The sequence below is a fragment of the Aptenodytes patagonicus genome, chromosome Z (genome assembly GCF_965638725.1).
Source record: "Aptenodytes patagonicus chromosome Z, bAptPat1.pri.cur, whole genome shotgun sequence".
Lineage (NCBI taxonomy): Eukaryota > Metazoa > Chordata > Aves > Sphenisciformes > Spheniscidae > Aptenodytes > Aptenodytes patagonicus.
In genome coordinates, this window is record NC_134982.1 from 77,440,023 (window position 1) to 77,459,411 (window position 19,389).

The 19,389-nt window shown below is 44.0% G+C and overlaps 1 protein-coding gene across 3 annotated transcripts in view; it reads right to left on the bottom strand.

The window, feature by feature from the left end:
- Positions 1–19,389, bottom strand: part of MUSK (muscle associated receptor tyrosine kinase) — a 55,447-nt gene that overhangs the window by 26,241 nt on the left and 9,817 nt on the right. For all 3 annotated transcript variants that reach the window (XM_076362218.1, XM_076362217.1, XM_076362216.1), the window contains exons 4-6: positions 18,486–18,613; positions 17,846–17,987; positions 1,790–1,914 (exon numbers count right to left, since the gene is read on the bottom strand). In XM_076362218.1, coding sequence (XP_076218333.1) covers positions 1,790–1,914; positions 17,846–17,987; positions 18,486–18,613 — 395 coding nt within the window. The remainder of the gene's footprint in view (positions 1–1,789; positions 1,915–17,845; positions 17,988–18,485; positions 18,614–19,389) is intronic.

Below are 19,389 nucleotides of genomic sequence, written 5' to 3' on the forward strand. Positions count from 1 at the left end.
ACCTCAGGACAATTACAGGTCGGCGTTCAGAGACCGTAATGCCACAGGCACATTGCATCTTCAAATGACTCACCATTGCTTGCTCGTGAGCCAGCACATGCTCCATTCCACCCGCTTCCTGGTCTGACTTTCCCAGAGACGGGCTTTTCTTAAGGTCTCCTTGCCATATTTAAAATGAGGCAGCCTGGAGCACCACCCTCCTGGGACTGGGCTTTGCCTTGCAGACAGGAATGGGGCAGAGCAGATCTGACCAGCCAGGCAGTGGTCCCGGGCAGGGGCTGAGCATTGTCTCACACACAGCTCTCTGCGGGACCGACACACTGGTGGGAACTTGGCAGAGCATGAGTCTGTGCTCTGGAAATACTCTGCCCTTGCCAGGGACCCCAGGCCCCCCAAAAGGTTTCTTCCCCAGTGGGGAAGAAGTCTTGAGTGAACACCTGCAGTTGTCTCAAAATAATTATCGCCAGAAACTACCAAGGACCCATGGGGCTCTGTGGAGGCTGATCTGCTCCCTTTGCAGTTCTCCCTAGTGACCTCAAGGGAATATAGAAAATTAGCCCTAATCAGACTGGAGGACAGAATAAGGTTTAGAGGAGACAAGGAAGGCAAGGCAGCCTGCAGAGTAGCCCGGGCTCCTCAATAATATATTTTAATACATGGAAAGAGAGGATACAGACCAGGGTGGAGATAGCCTCCTGAAGTAAGGAACTGGAGCAAGAGGATTTATTGGTCCTATGGCACAAGCAAGTCCACAGGATTGGCGATGGCCAGCCAGTGGCCAAAAGAACTTGGAGCTGACAGGGGGTCAGTGAGAAAGAGTGGAGGCAAATTGCCAGCCTGCATGCAGTGGCTGTTCCACCTGCCTCCACAGCATCATGCCCTGGGGCTCACATCCTTAAAAAAGCTGTTGAAAGACCACAGGGAGTATAAAACATGTCCACCATAACTGTGTGAAGACTGGAGGAAACCAATGGCAGGCTCAGGCTGCAGAGCTGCTGTGACTGTGGTGCACCCAGAGAGGCAATATCAGGTGTCAAGCGGCTCTTCAGTTCAGCTGAAGGGAAGGCATTGCAATAGCCTACACACAGACATGAAAGCCAGACTAATTCAAAGCAGGCACCTATTTTAAATGGTCAGGATAATCAGACCATGGAACAATTTCCTGTGAGAAGCAGTGGATTTGCATCTCTTGGTGCCTGCCGCTGAAGAGGGTGTGCCTTTCTTGAGGACGTGCTTCTAGCCAGGAATAAATTGATGACATACTTCAGCACATCACTTAGGTCAGTCTAGAAAATTTCAGATCTATTCATCTGCAAATATGCTGTGCATATATGGTGTCCCACAGGTATTTTGCTTCAAGACAGTTTGCTCTAACTACCTCGGTTTGTGTTATTTTGTCAAATAAGCAATTTTGCCATGTTATTGTTACCACATTAGGAGAAAGGAGAGGAAAGGTGGCTGCAGAAATACTTAAACCCACGATGAAGTCCTAGAAACCCTGGCTCAGAGGAAGGTTGTAAGCATCTAAAGTATCATTCATCTTGGGCTTTCCAGACCCTAACAAATTAACCCATGCAACACCGTGGAGAAGGGGGAAAGTGTTTTGCAGAGGAGAAAACTGCAGCAGGGAGGCGAGGCAGGCTCAACATCATTGCACAGCAAGGCGCTAAGTAAGGCAGGAATAGAAACCACGGGCACTGGCTCCCAGCCCCACATCTTAATCCTTGGGCTATGCTTCCGGCTGCTAACAGCTCTCCGGGGCCAAAACCATGAAAAAAGAGACACTTACAGCTTTCCCATTTTCCAGCCAGGTGATGGTGGGGACTGGAAGGCCGGTCGCTGCACACCGCAATGTCACCACAGACCCAAAGGTGATATTTTGGGATTCAGGAGCCTTCAGGATTCTGGCAAAAACTGCAGGAGAAGACAAAAGTGCTAGTTGAATGGCGATGTAAAGCTGAGGCTGTGCTGCCATGAGGATGCTTCCTTCCTGACAGGTCTTGAAATAAGCCCCACAAACAAAAGTCGGAGCATAGCACGGGCTTCCCAGTGAGCAACAGTCTTGGGAGAGGGATGAGGAGGAGAAAGGAAATGATTGGCGCAGTTAAGTTCTCACCTGACAGGACGAAATTTTACCTCTGGAAAAATCTGCATCATCTGTGTTCTACACCTCAGGGGAGATAACGTGCAAAAAAACAAGGGCAAACTCATCGGTAGCGTGCAGATGGTACAGCTTACAGCAAATACGCGGCAAGTTACCATGCTGCCCTGCCAAGGGTGACCTCATGCGAAACTTCTTCAAAACCGTCAATGGAGACCATCAGTGTGGTCACCTACTATGAAGGTTAAGGGTCAGATAAGCTCCTCAGTGTGATCGCAGTGATTAGGACTTACCATGGAGAGCCGCAAACCCCAGCATTTTCCATGCCACGACAACCTGCCATAAGGGGAGAGAGTCTAACATCGACTTATGGGGGAATGGCTGGCAAAGACTTTGGGAAGCTGAGATTGCAGGGGGAAAGTAGGTTTTTAAAGTGGCTTTTCATCTCTACTGCTCTTGCTTCTTTTGTGGCAATATGGTTACTGGGCAGTTTGAAGATAAGCAAGATAAGCGCCTCCCTGCTCCGAGAATTTTTTTTTTGTGAAAGGAAGAATCGAAGTATTTTTGCTGAAAACTTATTTCGATCCAGAAACACAGCTCTGATAGCCTTCACAAGCTGTATTTCAGCTGCTGTACTTGGACCACATAAAGGAAAGCAGAGAAGAGAGACATTTCCCATGTGGAACATTTGAGTTTTGACCCAAAATTTTTAATGGGGATGCCTGAATGTCTGCACAGAAACAGGGTGAATAGTTCTGTGCTATTTCTTACTCCAATTTCTCATGCTTAGTGAGTAATGCTTGCTCTCTACCTTCTGGGCTGCACAGCAATGACTAAAAGCCTCCGTCAGAAATTTTAGTAAGCAGAGGAGTTTCTCTTGGAGTTCTCAGACAAACCTGATATCTTCTTTGCCACTTTTGCTGTCTGTATGTTTCCCCTTACCAACATATCAGATCATGTCACGGTCTTCTGTGACTCTGTTTCCCGACGCACCTCTTGGCACTGGCCACTGGTTGCTCCCAGATGGAGACCTCCAATGCAGAGCAAGTAGGAGACCAATGAGGGTCTCTTCAGAAACTGAACATCTGTCCCCACCATTTGGGATGGGAAGGCTTCGTCTGCAAAATTTCAGTTGGAATAAAAAAAGTATATGCTTTCCACATCGTACTTCCACCCAGTCTTGGCCTGGGAAGGGGCTGAGATTTGTGTTAACAAAGAGCCTAAAACCAGCTTTTGTTCGTGGATAGGCAACACTAGGAGTACATTTCAGCATAGAAACTTTTTTGTCTCAGGAGCACAGCCATTCGATAGGCTCCTGGGCAGGGATTTTTAGGAATATTAAATTTAATTTCAGGGAAGTGAAAAGGGTGGGAGGATACATATTATATTCAGCTTCTTAATTCCTCTACGGTCTCCAAGCAGTCCCTCACTGTCAATTCTCGGTGCCACTTGCTTAAAGTCAAAGCAAAGCAGCAACAGGGCTGCTGTATCCCCCTGCCCCCTCAGCAAGGCAGCAGGTACGATGTTCCACCACTAATGAGGAAAGCTGCAGTTGCTGGCTAGGACTTTCCTGATGAATAATAAGCAAAATGAAACCTTTGCCTGAAGTTTCACTTCAGGCCATTAACACCAGATGGTTATGAATTCAGCCCCAAGTGCCCCAGGCCAAGCTCATAATTGCTTTTATACTTCGTTCAGAGAAATACTAAACTTTTGAGCCTGTCCCCTGGCAGCAGTTACGTGCACATGGCTCCCACTGAAGCTAGCACGTTAGCTCCCAGAGCCAGAATATGGCCCTTAGTGCTTTTCTCATGCTGCTGTTGGTTTCTCAGTGTGCTGCTGGGACCCTGCCCTCTTGACAGCTCTGCTGTTCAGATCCTGCCCAGCTTAATTAATAACCAAGTGATGAATTAACAGCACCCCGTTAGCTGGTGCCAGACACAGGCATGTATGCCCTCCTCTGTACCAGCTTCTTTCCCAAAATTTGCGAGGAGCTGTCAGCCAGGAGAAAAAAAGGTGCGCTTCAAAAATGGTGGCAGTTGCACAGGCGGGGAGCAAAGCCACAGCAAGCATGGCGGCTGGTCTGGCTCACGCGCGGCACCTGTGGGAAGGCCAGAAAGCTTCATCCTGCTCCCTGGGGCCGCCCCACCAGCGCTGATCACAGCACTTGCTTTAGAAGGTCAGCACACTGCTGGCGTCAGCACTTGTCCGCCAGCATAGGGAAGGCAAAGGGTGAGGCTATTCAAGCCTAAAACACCAAATACAGGGGTAAAAAATCCAGCCACAGCTGCTAAGCATTCACATGTTTCTTGTGGAAAGTACTGCAGGTGTATTATCCAGCACAGGGAGGGGTGGCTAAGTGAAAGTGGGCCTATAAGGAAATAAGCTGATTTCCAAAGTGTGGAAGAATGGTAGCTCTTGCTACTCGCAGTGCCACTGTGTGCATTTCCAGGAATTTCAAAATTGAAGTTACAGATTTAATACTTTAACATTTCAAGTACTTATATTTGCATACTTTTTAAAAGTATTTTACTTGAAGTTTAGCTATTTAACTTAAGTACTTAGCTCTAGATACTGTGAATGGAATAACCTGGGGTTTTTTACATTATTTCATTTTTAAGTGAGAAATTCCCTGGGATAAGGGCTGGTCTCCCCAGGTACCAACGGGCTTTGGAGCACCACTGACTGGCACACCCAGGGTCATATTTTCCAAAGGGTTCTTCATCACTTTAGGAAACAGCATTAAAAAAAATAGCATCAGCTATTTCTCAACCCCATCACCTATGGATGGATTGACACACTGCTGTTGCCGGCAGACTTGGGTGCTGTGGGAAAGCCGGGACGGGTTGTGTGAGAGCAGCCAGTGCCACCTTCCACGAGTGCAAAGTAGGGCAAGACCACCAGGATGAGCTCAAGGTCCATTTTGGTGACTGCATGAAGGAAATTTGTCCTGTAGCTAAATGAAAGAACCCAGCCCCTAAAGCTATGACCTTTTTTTCCCCCACCATATTACATAAAGAAAGAAAGAGGCGAAGGCGAGGAAGAAATGGTGACCCTGATGGTGCCAACCTAAGCAACTGGCAGAGAGAGGCAGATGAAAGGCAGGAAGAGGAAGGAACAGGAAGTGTCAATAGATGTTTGTGAAATTCATGTTATTTGGTGGGCTCAGGACATGGTTTTGTTTTCATTTTTCCTCAGAGTGAAAATTCCCAACAATCAGGAGATTTTTAACACCTCCATTACTTGCCCTCCTTTTCCAGATCTTCCCAAAAGTGGATTTTGACAGGACCTTTGCCTATTTAGCTACATCACCACAAGGTTAACAACATTCACATCAAGACCCCCCCAGGCTCTCAGCACGGGATTTACCCAAAGGCATACCAAAAAGCAGTTAGGGAAGGCGGGCGAAGAGGCTTCATTTATTTATTTATTTAAGTGCAAAATAAAACAGAGGAGCTGGAAATGAAATCCGGACAGCTAAAAGCCAAGCCAGTATGTTAAGTTTCACTCCCAAGCCCCCTAATAAATGTCCTTTCTTTTACAGCCCTGCTAAATGATGTGCTGTGCACTGCAGGGCTTGCTAGGAGGTATCTGCGCTGCAGCCAGCTGCTCTTGTTTCTGAGAATTAAGTAACATCATCCAGTCCAAACAGTAGGGCTTTAATTCAGTCACGAAATTTTAATACTATAAAAAGATTAAAGCAGGGTCCCCCCCCAGCCCCTGGTTTGAACGGCTAACTCTTTCCAGGAGACTTTGTTTTCCCATCGCCTTTGACTGAGCTGTGTTTCATTTCCAGGGTTTGGGGCCCAATCCTGCAGTCCTGGCAGATGCCTGCCCCCCGACTGGGTAAGGACTGTTTTTTTGTTAAAGCAGGCTGGATTGGGCCACTTGCATCCAGACAGCAGCCTGGGTGGCCTGGGGCCATGCTGCTGCTTTCGGGAAAGGACTAAGTGACATTCAGAGCTCATGGGAAACCCTTGTGTGCATAGCCCCACTGCAGAAGGCCGCCCCTTTTAGCCAGGGCTTCATAAGCCTTAACGCTGGCTTTGACACACCAGGCCCAGTCAAGCACTGGTTTTGGGGTGTGGGGTGGGGTTTTTTTCCAGAGCCTCCACTGGCTTTGGTGAACCTTGACTTTCAGAGAACGCAAGCAACATTTCCAATGTACATGAATTAACCCAGCCTGTCAACATCCGCTCATATACACATCCAAGAGTTTTTTGCTAGTCCTGGCATGCTGTAAAGCATACCTGATAGTCCAAAATTAGATAAGGCCACTGAGAGCTAAACCTGTGTTAGCAACCACTGGTGACAGTGGGTGCACATTCCCTTCCCACCACAGTCTGAACCTGGTCTAACACGTGAGCCAGACCTGGCATGCCCATAGTGCCAGATCTGATACCTCAGCCTGCTCCACTTTCCCTGATTGTTTTGCTTTTATCATGAAAAATGGCCTTTTGGGTGATTACGGCCAAGTCTTACACTGAAAATTTTTTCTAGCTAAGCTGCAAAATGCAGTGGGTAACAGCAACTCCTGTGTGCAAAATGTCTTTTCTTCTGGTACAGCTGGTGCCGTGTTGAGAACTGATGTGTCTACATTACTGGGAGAATTGGTAAGATATACATCGCCTTGGAAACTTCCCCAATATAAATACCCTGACAAAGCTTTTGTGCTGCGTACTATTCATGTGTAAGCATTTAGGAGCTAAACTGCAAACATTTTTTTGTTTGTGTTCACCGATGTTCCCATAGCTCTTTTGTACCTGAAGCGTGACAGATCAAAATGACTCCTTGTCTACAGAGGAGTTCTCTGGGCATGGACCTTGCTTACTAATCTGTAAATAATCATTTATGCTTGCCACCTATATGCTCTGAAGAACCATAAACTTGTGCCAATGTGTTTGCAGTCTTTTGCCAGTGAGAAGCCCAGTCATCTAAGTCCCCATTCAGATTCATTCATCTCACATCCATTCACTCTTCCTGACAAGCCTAAACTAGACAGTCAAGGAGAGGTAACAAGCACAGGGGCTACCATTTCCTTCCCACTGGTGAGAGATGAGGGAAGGTCTCACAAATACATTTACAAACACATAGAAAGCTGCAACATTTGTGTTTTCTGACATTTCAAATTAATCCATGTAAAACCCCAACAATTCTTGAAATACCAGAGCTGAGAACAGGTCACACCTCTCGCTCATGGATCAGCGGTCGCAGAGAGCGCCACGCTGAGCTGTGTGTAGCAGCTAATCTCATGCCAAGAGGCAGGGTTGAAGAAGCAAGGTACAGTTTCTGCAGCTGACACAGCGGGACCAAATCCCAGCTCGGAGAACAAACAAAATCTGCAGTAAGCATGGACAGCAACTCCTCTTGCAGCGGCAGTGATGGTCTCTGCACATGGCTCACCACACACCTCCTTATGGGAACAGCGCACGTTGTACCTTTGCCACTACTCAAGGTGTGCTGCCACCCTCCCACCCTCCCCTCCAAAACTGCTGGGTTAATAGTTAAATCCCAAGATAACTACAAGGTCAGTTTCACTTTGATCCCTGAGTATTTCTTATCAAAACTGCAATATTTATCTTTTTGCAAGCCTACTGAGTAATCACAAAGAGGAACAAAATGCCACAGGCAAAGCCGATATGAGACACTTCCACTTATCTCTATCAAATTGCTTACCTATTTTTATTTAATCCCGATCCAAACATGCTTATTGCCAAAGAACCATGTGTATACAGATTATCAAAAGAAAAAAATGTACAAATGCAGTAGGAAATGCACACAACCACTGTATTATTTCTCAAGGAACTGTATTAGGTGTGGGCCCCAGAAGAGCAAGCTGCAGAAGCACTGTAAGCAAACAGTACTTCATCATCCGCCTGGTTATCATGGTAATCTGGGAGGAGAACCCCCCAATGCTTTTGAAATATTAACATTTTGTACAAAATCTCAAAACCTCCAAGCTTTTCTGGCTCCTGATACATGATTTGGGAGGTTTGGGGCTTGCAGTAGTTCTAACACCTCATGCAGCACAGGCCAGACAGCACAGCAATACATAGACACTCAACCTGGAGCCTGAGGCTGTGAGGTGGACAGCAGGGACAATTCAAGATCTGTGTGGAAGGGAGATGGAGGAAACCACAACATCTCCATCCTGAAGCATTTGCCTTCAGATTCTAAGCTCTGGTGTCTAATATCAAAGCAAGTTTTTCTTAGCCAGGCAATAGCTTTTCAAGGTAACCTTATTCTAGGGTGAGCTCCAAGATTTATGGATGGTAGGACAATTTACATCAGCAGAAGGACTCATATAATGTTAAATGCAGCAGCCAGCACAGGAACTTCTCAGCTGTGAAAGACTTTGCATCGCATGTAGATGTCTCTGGAATCCTAAAAGCAGACCCTGCAAATATGCAAAGCTATAATAACCATGAGTAAAATGTAAATAGATAGCTTATATCCTGTGTAACTATATAAAACCTGTTCTGTACAAGTGTTCATTTCTATATACAGAGCAAACACCAGATTCAAGGACAAGCGAGGATAACATGTTCAAATTACTTACCGAGGAAATGAATAAGGAAATTCTTTTCATGTCAGTACTGGTTTTATATATGTGTTTGGTTTCTTTGAAGGAAAGACCCTTCTAAACCTCCCCATGCTCTGGCTTTTCTGCAGTACAGAGACACACCGTGTGCCATTTAACTCTGCCATTACCTGTTACTGCATGTGAAACTGAAAAAGAAGTCTCCTGAGACAAAGAGCAACTCTTTTGCTCATTCCAGTCATGATCATGACCCATCACGACTGCTGTCAAGGCTGCCAGTCTGCCTGTGCGTACTAAAATCTCCACAGCTGCACACAAGTCTCCCTCCCTCCCACTCTCAGGAATGGAACAGGCAGTTATGGGAATCACTGGGATACCCAAAACTGAGATAAGCCCTGCAGCATCCTGACATCTGGTCTCCACCAATGAGTAACAGCAGTGCCATAAATTTAATTACACGCCATGTGAAAAGTACTTCCTTTCATCTATTTTAAAGTGCTGCTAGCAGTAGCTGCTAGGATGTTTCTTGTTTTGGGGTGACAGCAAGTAGCCTGTTCCCTGCTCACCTTATCCACCATGTGTGCTTGGTTTTCAACGCTGAAAACTCTGCTAGTCCCTCCTAACACAGAGATCCATCTTTGTTCCCTATTCTCACCTCCTAGTTTGAGGTACCCTTTTTGGGAGGGGCTGCCTGGGGCTGCATTCAATTTCAGAGATGTGAGGGGACAATTCCTATACAGAGCAACACAACAGCAGACAACTTCTGTTCCATAGTATAGGCACACACACCCTAGAAATGTTGTGTGACACTAGAACTGGCATTTTGCTAGAAGAAAAATCTAGAGCTGTACAGTTTGGAATAGTCAGTTACATTGGAAAATAAGTGTGGGGCTTTCACCTCCACCAAGGCTACCTGAATGAGAAAGATGGAAGGAGGTCCTTGGAAGACAGAAGGCATCAGCCTCAGGAAAATGGTATTGGTCCACAGACAACTTACCAAAACTGGAATTTTAAATCGATTCTTTAAAATTTTCAGGTTGCCTTCAAAACCCTCCTTTCTGTGTCTTCAGCCCCAGCTCTATCTTGCTTTCTCAGTGTGAAAAGGCAGTCACTTCAGGATAGTTGTCTCAGTTTGCTCTGGCCCCCTTTATCTGACAGCTATGGAAATTCTCTGTCCTCAACTCTCTTTGTTGTTGTGCAGGAAGCACATGCTTCTTAGTTACAAGCCAGAGGGATTTTGTCTGCAATATCTATTTTTTTTCTTAAAACCACAATTCATGCAATGATGTGAGAAATTTGTATATTTTTAAAGTGCCTTTCCAAACTCTTTGTTAGGGGAAAGAGGTTTTTGCAAAAGGAAATAGCAGGCTCAAATGCTCATTAAAGAAGAATTGCTTGTATATGCTTTGTCAGAAACCTCATGCTCCCAGGAGGCCTGCTTTGCAGCTCCTCAGTGCAGGAGGCCACCCCGCAACAATTACTCGAAGGCAGCGTGCACCTCATGCGTATGTCAGAGTAGAGCAAGCCTCAGGAATAAACTGAATAGCTCACACTTCTTTGTTCATTTGCTGAAGATCTGGGGCTGTTTTCTTTCTCCTGTGGCTTGCCCTGTTACCCTGTAATTAAGGCTATGGTCATATCTGCAGCATCTGAGAACCTTGGGATGACTATGGTGAATGCAGTAGGTAGGAAGAGATTTAATGAGATATTCTGGGCTTTCAGTTACGCCCACGCCACCCTGTTGAGGCCAGTCAATTACTTTGGTATAATTACAGGCAAGCTCGGTACTATTTTCTTTCCCTGTAATGCTCCCTCCCACCAAACCCTTTGAAATGTTTAACAGCAAACTGCAGTATTCACCATTTACTGCCACAGGACAGTGACTGCAGATATACATACCAGCATCACAGTGGACAGGGAAGGCAATCCTTTCCCAGGGTTTCTGCCTCTGCTCATAGCAGAGCCAAACACTCTTACTCAGTGTCAGTATCAGAATTTCCCTGAGGAAATTTCGCCCAGCACTTAAATGCAAAACTGCAAACTTCCTTTTCGGTCTGCTATTTGGCAATCCATCTCACCCAAAACATCCTGCCTCAGAAGATGGCACAGATAAGAATTCAGATTTCACGTCAATAGCTGATCTATGGGCAAGGAGGTAAGAGTCAGGGTAACAGTGCTGACTGGCTGCTTTGGTGGTCTCTTAGTACCTCCCTTCCCTATTTTGTCTACGTCAAGTACAGAAGTGTTGACACAAAACTGTAGGAAACTTTCTGGATGGCACATCTGGAGCCAGTTTTCATTTGAAATAGGGCCCATCCCTGGAATGTGGTCCATCCAAATTGATAGATTAGCTGGACTAAACACATACTTTCCTTCTTGTTACTTGAGTTATGGTGTGACTTTCTTGTCTTTTGACTTATATGTGATGCAAATTTGTCCCAAGACTACATAAGAGGTCCACAAAACAGCTTTACACTTTGTGGGCATAGTCTGTTAACTAAATAGCCAAGGCACTGCTTTCTATTGTCATCTAGTCTGCTGTCCCCTCACTGCCTCCAAGAATTAGACAAAATGATTAAAAAAAAAAAAAATCTAGACCAGATCTACCCATGTCCTGGCAGATCCTTCCCTCTGAAGGGACGATTCTCCAAGGAAGACCTTCCTATTTTTAAGGCTAAGGCGGTTCTCACAAGTGGCTTATAGGGGAACATTTTTGTGGCCTGTGGCAGAGTATTATTTTAGTAGCTAGTAATAAGCAATAAACTGTGGGCAGGAAAAGACTTCTATCTGCCACAGTTGGAACGCAAAAACAAACAATGTCTAAGTCAGGGGAGCGTGAGGAACATTGCTTCTACCCTTGTTCTGATTTGTTTGCTTCATAGTAGAACAGGAGGAAGTGGAGCAGGAGCACTTTGACAGAGGGATGAATGAAACTGCCTGGATAAAGGATCAGTAGCCCTCAACCAATGCCCCCATTCAGCCAATTGGAAACTGCAGAGAAGATCTGATCCAAAAATCTTATTAAATCCATGGAGAATCCAGTTAGTTTCTTGATAAGCATACTGGATCTTCCAGCACGTGTCCTAGCTAATTTGTTTGTTTGTTTCCTGACAGATTTATGATTGCTAATTTCAAGACATGCCTTTGTACAGTGATGACTTCAAAACTAAACCTTATCGCACAGTATACTCCAAAATGCCTGAATTCCACAACTCTCTGGTGCCACAGGCTGGAGATTGAGCTCAACTTCATGTAAATCACAAGATGGAGGTGCATCTCAGTACACGACCAACAGGACTGTCTGTGTACTCTTTCCTTTTACATTACAGTCCATGTATTTATGGCCTTTTTCTTTCTTATTCAACATTAAAAATGCATCACTGGGCAAACTGGGAACATCAGAGGTTTCACTGGCTGGGTCCAAAAAAAGAAAGACACAACAGGAAGGTTGTTCTTCATCTTCAGGGGAAGAAAAACTTTTTTTTCAGGAATTCTGCACACAAAGTCCCAGTATGCAAGGCTAAAAAGCACAGTAGACAATTCAGACTGTCTTCCTACAGCAGAGGACTTCCACACACATGCTTCTGTTGGAACGGAAGGACACGTCTCAGAAGAACATTCTACCTTCATTTGTGTTGGTGCCTAATCCACCACAACCCTTTGTACATTTTAATGGCAATAACTTCATTCATTTCCAGAAAATGCTCTTTCCATATTTCAAGCTATAAATTAGGCTGATAAAGAAACATATGTTTTACAGTTTTATGCCTCATCTAAAAACAGCTGTTACTTCTAAACTGTAAGCGATTCACAGTCAACTTTTCAATTTCTTTTGTGACTTTTTTATTTTGAAGAATGAAGAACAGATAGGACAGGAGCTCATTCTACCAATTCATAAAATGACACTTTCCTTCCCCCAAGGAGAGAAGGAAATGTTCTCCAAAACAGAGCAAAAAACTCTGCCAGAACACAGAGCCCAGGTCAGGCAATCAAGCCTGTAAGTCATCGCAAAATGTATTATTTTACTGCTGTTTTGCAATAGATGCTTCTTATTTGATTCAGGAATTGTATATACTTTGAGCATTGGTTATAAGCACCACATCTGAAAAAGACAGCAAGAGAGTAAAGGAGAACCATCCAGTGGAATTTATTTTGCACATTAAAAAAAACAAAACTACCAGAAAGCTTCTGTCTGTGTCTGAGTGACAAGCATGCTCATAACAGCAATATGCCAATGCCTCTTACCAGGTAAGAGCTTTAAATTTACTCTTTCAATGTCATAAAATTTATACATAATGGGTATGGAGAATATCATTGTTGCACATGTCAAGCCATGGGGACCGCAGAGGATGTACAGTTTTAGGCAGCAGGCCCAGAAGCTGAACCTGATGAGCCCTTGCATAGCTTTTGCTGAACTGGTCCTATTAATGGACTGGATCAACGTCACTGCAAATAGCAATGAAAACCGAAATTCCTCCTGTTCTACAGCCTACGTTACATAAACAGCTGTCCAATGCATGAAGGAAAAAACAGATTAATGTCTCACTAATGCTGCCTATCATGCAAACCCTACAGATTTCAAATGCTCAGACAAGGGCCAAGAGATGCATTCCTGGCACAGCCTAAAAGTCTATACCCTGCCCTCAATTTTCACTGACTTCAGTGGGAATTTCTGCACTTGAGGACAACTCTCAATGTTACTGAAGGCAATAGCTGCTCTCCTATTTATTTCGAAAGGAGTGATCTTCAGGTAAAACTGGATGGAACATCTTAGCCGTCTGAGCCAACACCTTGTCAATAAACTTCAGCCTTCAGACATCTGTGTAAACTGCAGATCAGGTAAGCTAGCAAATGCTTCTGTTCTACCATAGTCCTGAATCTTGGATTCATCCAGGAACCTTTCAGCCACAGATTCACTTTGGGCATCAGTACAGCAATCAACAGGAAATTTGTACAAATCCTTTGGCAAGGTACTGCTTCACTGAGTACATAAATGCTCTTCTCTTCTAGGGTTAGCACAAATGTTCATTATCAAAACTGATAATGTAGCAATTAAACAGCTAGTTAGCAAAATGTTTAAGATGATAGAAAATTAATACAAACCCGCAGGTCAGAAATGTTGCCTCCAGGAAATTAAACACACCTTTCTTGGCAAACAGCCAAGAGTATAATATTGGTCTTTTATCTCAATGCACATGTTACCTCCTGTAGCCATCTCTGGACATATGTGAGCAACAGGAAGTCATCCTCACACACTAATTTTAACAGAACCAGCAAACTGATCATTGCTCATTTGTTTTGCTTTGCAGAGCTGTGTGGAGAAGGCTTCTTTCTGCCTATTGCACTTCTGTCTCATGCCAGTACTTCTACTAGTCCTTTTTTCCATAAGTTGTGTAGGCTATAACTAATTTGACAAAGGAACCTAACGGGGGAAAGCCAACTCAATACACCCATGCAGCTTCTGCACAGCTGGAAACCAGCACGGTGGTGGAGGACCACTTCATAGTGACCCCAGTACATGCCAGAAAGAACCAACCCTGCTCCTCCAAGGTGTCCCCTCAGAGCTAAACCAGAGGCAAGTGTCATTTTATTGCTACAGGACACACCAAGATCGTAAAAATAGTGTGCAACCCTCCTTCAGCAGGAGGGCTGCCTACCTTGCATGGTCACTTACTTGGCTTTCTTGGCCAACGCTTGCCTCTTGTGCCCCTTCCCCATTCCTCACCTCCTGTGCCCGCTCCCTGGTGTCAAATCAAGGGGATGCCCCATGCTCTGCTTCTCATCCTAACACCCTCCAGGCACCCCAGGCAGCCTTTTAGTGAAGGCAGTGCTGTCCGTGGTCTCAGCACGGTTCCCAGTGAAGATCCTGGCTCTTCCCGCAGACCCAGCAGTCAGGTCCATTATGATTGTGTTTCCACTTTTGATGGATTATTCCTTTCAAGGAGAGAATCTGTTTCAGTATCACATGTCCAAATTCATGTGGGTTTGCCCCAAACTTGCAGAAAAACACAGGCCAAAAGGACAGGCTTTTTTCAACCCTTTTAATTAAAATCCTGACCCAGTTCTGGACACTAAAGCTCATTAACTGATTAGAGTTCACTAGTTCATCACCTGAACTCTGGTGCCTGAAATGTGTCCCGGGCTGCGCTGGTTAGGGACCAGTCCATGCAGGGGGCAGCACCCAGAGGATCCTTATCTCCTTCCCTCCATTCACTGACAGGAGTGAACACTGACAGGAGCAACTTAAAAATCAGTTCCATTAAGAAAGGCCTCCAGTGCTTTCTTTTTCCTGACAAGAATTGCACCTGAATATTCATCTACAATTGTTGCTCAAATTATTTCAACTTTGCTTTAAAAATAATAAAGCTTTAAAAATATTAAAACTGTGCTTTAAAAGTAATAAATAGAGGCCAGTATTATAAATGTTGAGGAAAGCCAACAAGGAATGGAGAAAAAATATTTGGAAAATCAAAATAGCAGCATTTTTCAAACTGTTTTACCCTGGACCGCTGAAGCCAGACAAGAAGTAGGAGTATAAGGCACCTCAGTGGTGTAAATGCTTGGGCCAAGATTATCATCAGTTTGAATGAGTGGATCCAGCATAGATAATTATACATATTTGAGACTTGCTATAGTTTCTGGGCCCAGCTTCAGCAAGTCATTTAAGCATGTGCCTGACCTTACATGCATTAAGGAGCCTGACCACATGCAGGAGGCAGAGGGTCAATCTTTCAAGAAGTTAAACAACTCTGCACTTTGAACAATGCCTGAAACTAATTGTGGGACTAATGCTGAACCTGTAAAAATGGAAGCTCACAACAGAAAATTAGAAACCTCCTTCAGAAATCAGGACCCGTCTGATCTAGATTTAGCTAGGCATAAATATTTGCACAGCTCTTTGAATGGGCATTTGCTTCAGGATTAGATATTCATAGTTAACCAGCCATGCTTAGTCATTTTATTTTAATATTAAGCCACACTATGCAGGGTGGTAACTCCAGTGAATGTAGCACCAAGATTTAAGAAAAAATATTGTAATGTTATTACAGAGAAGCAACAAACAGCATATTTTCATAAGTTTTCTGAACATAGTAAATGCTCGAAGAAGACTGACTGAAGTGTGATTTTCCTGCATCGAGTAATTTTAGATTATTATTTACTTGGAGTTATTTTAAAATGCTGATACTATGGGGGTAGGGGGGGTAGGAGAGGTAGGAGGGGAGGGACACTAAAAATAATGATAAAAGAGGTGTATGAGGGGGGCGCACTTGTGTGCTCATACCTGCATGCATACACAGGTATGTGCATATATCTATATATGCTAAATATCCATAAGAATTAATCTAAAATACTGGGAGGGGAAGGGATCTGTATACACAGCAAGCTGCAGTCAGGATTATTACCTTTGGATTTTGGAAGCCAAAACAAACATGCATCAGTCCAGTTTGGGTGGCAGCCTGAAGCAAGGTATATTATATGGGTGCCCTACCAGAGAAACCAAGGCGAGCCTGGAGAACAGCATTGCTTTGTTCACCCAACACATGAATGGAACATGAGGGGATAGTTTGTGTGGGAGCACTGAGCTCACATTGATTAATTAAGAACTAATCTTCCTCATTTTAAAAAGAGCACACACAGGCTCTCCTTTGCAAGTAGGATATTTGTGGATTATTTTGCCATTCCTTGAATTAACAGGTGACTGCATAATTCCAGAGACAAGGACAAAACAAGATATCAACCTTAGCAGCCTGGATTTTGGTGCTGTTCCAGCCCGCTTTTAGACTCCCTAACTGGCTCTGGTAGATCCAGAGCAACAAAATCCCAGAGCCTGAGGCCCTTCAGCATGGAGGGGGCAATTGTATGCAGGCATCGAATATTTGCCATTCACAGTTAATTCTTGACAAGCCTTTGGCCACTGTCTCAATGATGGGGCCAAACGAAAATCCAGGACCCAAGCTGTTCACAGCCAGATCCAAGTGTCTTCAGTTTGCCCCATTGCTTTTAGCTCAGGAGAAGTACAACTCTGAATCTAGATTAGGAATAGCTGCCTTCCTTTTTTAAAGCTATTTAAGGAATTTCTAACATACTTGAAGTCCATATGTGTAAATATTAAAAAAAAAAAAAAACAACTGAAAAATGAATGCATTTTTTAGGGAAACAGCAGACCTACAGTAATTTGTAGTTGGATCTAATACACCTGATGCTGCTCCCAGAAGAAAGTCAATGGTCATCTTAGAAATGGGATTGCGTCCTAAGTAACCTCTGATAGTCCCAGGCCAAATGTAACCTACAACAGTCTTTTGAAGCTTACCAGGCAAATGGACACCCTTCTCCACTTTCTACAGTACAGTCATTCTGAATAAGAAATAAACATTATTTTATCTACTGAGTCAGTCATCCCTCCTCCCACTCTGCAAAATTTTGTTTAACCCAACTTCTCTTATAGGGTTCCAGAACATTGAATGCTTCATTGCCTACATTTGAGTTCCCCTGCAGCCCACTGGTCTCAGCACTCTGAAACTGGTGATGATTTATACCACAAAGCAAACACCTTCTGTAAATAAGAGACGGACACTGAGCACATAAAGACCAGAAACTGAAAAATCAATCCGGTGTTTGGTTTAGTGGACAGAAAATGTTCAAGTTCTCAAAGAGAAAAGCTCTCTTTACCTGAAGAATCAACCAATTCAGATGGCAAATCAGAGGAAAGGGAGAGGGACATACACATAATGCTGCAAAATGCTTCACTGTTCGCAGCTGCAGCTCTCTCTGATCAGGCTCTTTGCAGTGAGTTTCCAGGGCCATCAGCTTTCAACTTGTCCACCTCCACAAGCCATAGCATATAACCCATGGGTCTGGTGGGACTTTTCAAACAAGAAACAAGCTGGAAACCATCACTCAGAAGGAAAAACATATTTGGGAGTCCTTACTCCGACAAATATCCCACCAGAGCCACAGCAGCCATGGACAAGGACCTTCCACAGATTGTCCCTTTCACCATCAGCCAGCAATGGGAGCAGTTATGGACAAATTTTCTCTGTTTCTCACTCTGCTTTCCTTTCCTTTCCCTTCTTCTGCCTTTTGGGTCACACCCTAGGATGTTTTTGTTGCCATCAATGTGACACTTCAGGTTAATTCAAGTTAAGCAGGTATGCACGAGGAGCTGGCATGTGGACCTGGAGCCCACTGCGAGGATTACTCACCTTCCACTACCACCATTGCAGGTTTCGAATAGGCTGTGCCCAGGCTGTTCTTGGCTACACATCGATATTGTCCTGCATCTTCTCTCTGAACATTGTGGATCCTTAAATTCCCCGAATCAAGGACAGCAATGCGAGCGTTCTCCTGCCAGAGGAAGGAGGAATCAAGGTGAGGGCTCTACATGCAGGCTGCACGCAAGCAGCACCAAATATCCGCTTCCAAAGATTGGGCTTACATGCATGAAAATTATTTGTGTTGTCCTACAACTGAAGGATTTGGGGCCAGCTCTTCCTGCTCAGTATTGTCAGAACACACTCACCCATCCCTCTTTTTGCAGATCAGTGAATTATAGCTTCAAAAGAGCCCTGAATCTTAGCTAAGTGGCTCAGTCACTGCATTCAGAAGCATTTGGCTACGCTTAGTAGTAATAAATATATATAATATAAAACATAAATACACAGAGAATGTTTGGTTTATAGGCAGAAGTATTGCAGATGCTGATATTTATGAGATGAGCCCTGGATTTTCCAAATGCTTGCTTCCTAGCAACTAGAATTTACAAATTATGTAACTGATGCTAATATTTTAACACAGTAACTTTAGCGAATAGTTAGCATTACTTGAATTTCATTCTCTACTCACCTTTACAACTGTTTCTCCTTTGATCCATGAAACAGAAGGTTTTGGATTCCCCATTGTAGTGCATGGAAGAACAGCCTTTAACCCTTCTATTATTTCCACATTTATAGGCGGTCGGGTTATTTTGGGTCCTAAAATTTTAAAAGTCAAAAATTAAAGTTGAACAGCAGCTAAGAGATACTAGAACAGGACAAGTTCAGAAATGACAACAAAATCTCTGCTGCTTTTTCTGTACATTGCTGAAAGATAGAGCAGTCTTAGTAGGTCATGAGCTGCCTTGGAAAGAAAAAACTTTATTAAGCACAGCATTCAGAGTTTCAGTGTATGGCTGCAAAAGAGGCTAACTTGCATGGGTTGTTTTCAGGAGTGGAGTTTGACAGCCATTTGAATTAGGGCCTGGGCTAAAATCCAAATCCAGATAAGAATATTTCCAATATTGAAGAAGGTTTGCATTCCAGGTTTTGACATTCTTCACTGCATAAACAGTGTCTTGTGTGAAAGTTCAGATTGGGAGTGAATCAGTTTTAAAATAGTTTTAACCCAGGCTTGTCTCTAGCTCAACAAGAAGGGCATGTAAACTCAATTAATGTCCCTAATTGAAGGATTTATAACTATGTTAGTAAAAAGGAGAAAGGATCCTTCAAGAAAAAAACAATCAAACTCCCTTAAAGTTAATATGGGACAAATTTAAATTCATTTTACCCAAAGAAAAACATGGCTTAACTTACTCTGAGCTGGGAGTAAAAAATATCTTCATCTCAGTGTTTTGGGAGATCTGAAGTTTTGTCTCCCTTGCACGATACCGAACCAGCAGAAAAATGACCTTCAGAGAGCATCACCTCCTGGCCCCCACCTGCAGGCGACTGGGGTGCTGGAGAGCCCCAGAATTACCAGACCTAGAGGGTCA